The sequence below is a fragment of the Charadrius vociferus genome, unplaced genomic scaffold (genome assembly GCF_000708025.1).
Source record: "Charadrius vociferus isolate BGI_N301 unplaced genomic scaffold, ASM70802v2 scaffold390, whole genome shotgun sequence".
Lineage (NCBI taxonomy): Eukaryota > Metazoa > Chordata > Aves > Charadriiformes > Charadriidae > Charadrius > Charadrius vociferus.
The window spans coordinates 1,769,757-1,771,324 of NW_009646433.1; the positions used below are offsets into that span (position 1 = coordinate 1,769,757).

The 1,568-nt window shown below is 64.5% G+C and overlaps 2 protein-coding genes across 2 annotated transcripts in view; one reads left to right on the plus strand and one right to left on the minus strand.

Annotated features, from left to right (window-relative positions):
• The window catches only part of ECHS1 (enoyl CoA hydratase, short chain, 1, mitochondrial), a gene marked incomplete at its 5' end in the record, with an annotated part of 1,276 nt that extends 1,147 nt beyond the window's left edge, over positions 1-129 (plus strand). The window contains one exon of the mRNA XM_009881707.1: positions 64-129. Within this exon, the coding sequence (XP_009880009.1) occupies positions 64-129 (66 nt within the window). The remainder of the gene's footprint in view (positions 1-63) is intronic.
• A 662-nt stretch (positions 130-791) lies between these two features.
• PRAP1 (proline-rich acidic protein 1) overlaps positions 792-1,568 on the minus strand; it is a 3,465-nt gene continuing 2,688 nt past the window's right edge. The window contains exons 2-3 of the mRNA XM_009881720.1: positions 1,375-1,433; positions 792-1,056 (exon numbers count right to left, since the gene is read on the minus strand). Coding sequence (XP_009880022.1) covers positions 792-1,056; positions 1,375-1,433 — 324 coding nt within the window. The remainder of the gene's footprint in view (positions 1,057-1,374; positions 1,434-1,568) is intronic.

Sequence of the window (1,568 nt, forward strand, 5' to 3'; positions counted from 1 at the left end):
GGGGGGATCGCGGGGCTGCCGCAGCCCCCCTTCCCCCCAACCTCACCTCTCTGCTCTTCGCAGGATGACCGCAAGGAGGGGATGAAGGCGTTCGTGGAGAAGCGCAAGGCGAACTTCACCGACAGCTAAGCCCAGGGTGGCACAGGTCCCCCGTGGCCATCTGCTGCCCGTCACTCCCCCCACCTCACCCCACAGAGGGGTCCGGGACCCGGCGGCGACCGATACTTGCTTGGGGTGAGACGACAGCATGGCACCAGGGACCATGTTTGCCATTGCTATTAAAAAGTTTTCCTGGCACTGCCGGGAGATGGGGCGTCCTTGCTGTGGGGGTGTCCCCCCGCCGCGCTGGGAAATGTCGGTGGGGTTCACCGAGACCACCCCCACCAGCCCACCCCGATGCTCAGCTGGACAAGAGCAGTTTCGTGGAGCCACAGCTCCGTGTGTCCCTCAGGGAGGGGGACAGCACCTTCTTGAGCACAACACCCGTGTGCTGAGTTTCCCTGGCCTCGGCCCCACCTGGGGTGATGGGCTGAGTCCCCCCACCCCACCCCAAGGCATCATCCTCACCCTGCTCGGGGTCTCAGGGCGAACCCCCCCCCAGATTTGGGGTGGCCCTGCACTTCGTGACGGGTTTCTGGCAGCAATGAGGAGCCCACCAGGACATGGAGGGGAAAATGGGTTTATTGGGGGAGGGGATGGGGGTTCAGGGGTGGGTAGGGAGGCACGATTTCCTTCAGGAAGCCCCAGGGGTGGCTCCCATCCCTCATTTCACAGCCCGGCCACATCTCCACTCAGCCGTGGTGGAGATGGTCGCGGTCCTCCTCCGGGCCACTCTGCACCTGCAGGGACAGCATCCAGGGTGGCCTGCGGACATTGGCCTCCCTGGCATTGTCCTCGGGGTGGTGGAGGTGATTGTGGTCCTCCTCTGGTTCCACCTGGGCTTCGAGGGGGCCCTGTGGAGCCCAGGCGCTGCTGGAGAAGACCTCTATACCTGGTACCACCTCTTTGGTGATCTTACCCTCCTCCGGCGGCTCCACGGCTCGTATGCCCAGGATGCTGGAAGAGGGGAGCAAAAATCTCAGGGTTGCTCCATATCCTCCTGCCCCAGGGCGGGGGGGAATCCCCATCAGGGTGGAGGAACCCCGGTGACACACACACAACCAGCCCCGGAGGTTGCAATTAGCATCTCGGGGGTGGGGGAGGGGGGTGCAAACAGGCTAATTTGGTCACTTCTCCTGGCTGGATGGATCTGGGACATGGGCGCCACAGCTCCCCACCGCTGCCAGCACAGGGAAAGCAACCGGAGCTCAATGCTTGGAGAGTTTGGGTGATTTTGGGGGGAAGACAGAGCTGGGAGCCCCACCCGCCTCTTACATTTCCTCGGCCAAATCCTGCTCCACCGCCGGGTCCTTCTGGCTGGTGTCGCTCAGAGCCTGTGGGGGGAGAGCGCGGTGCCGGGAGGGGTGGCAGAGATCACCCACGGGTCTCCCTGTGCCCGCTTGGCACGTCAGGGCAGCGGGAAGGTGAGGTGGAGGTTTTGGGGGGGGGTCCTCACCTGGGCGCCCCCG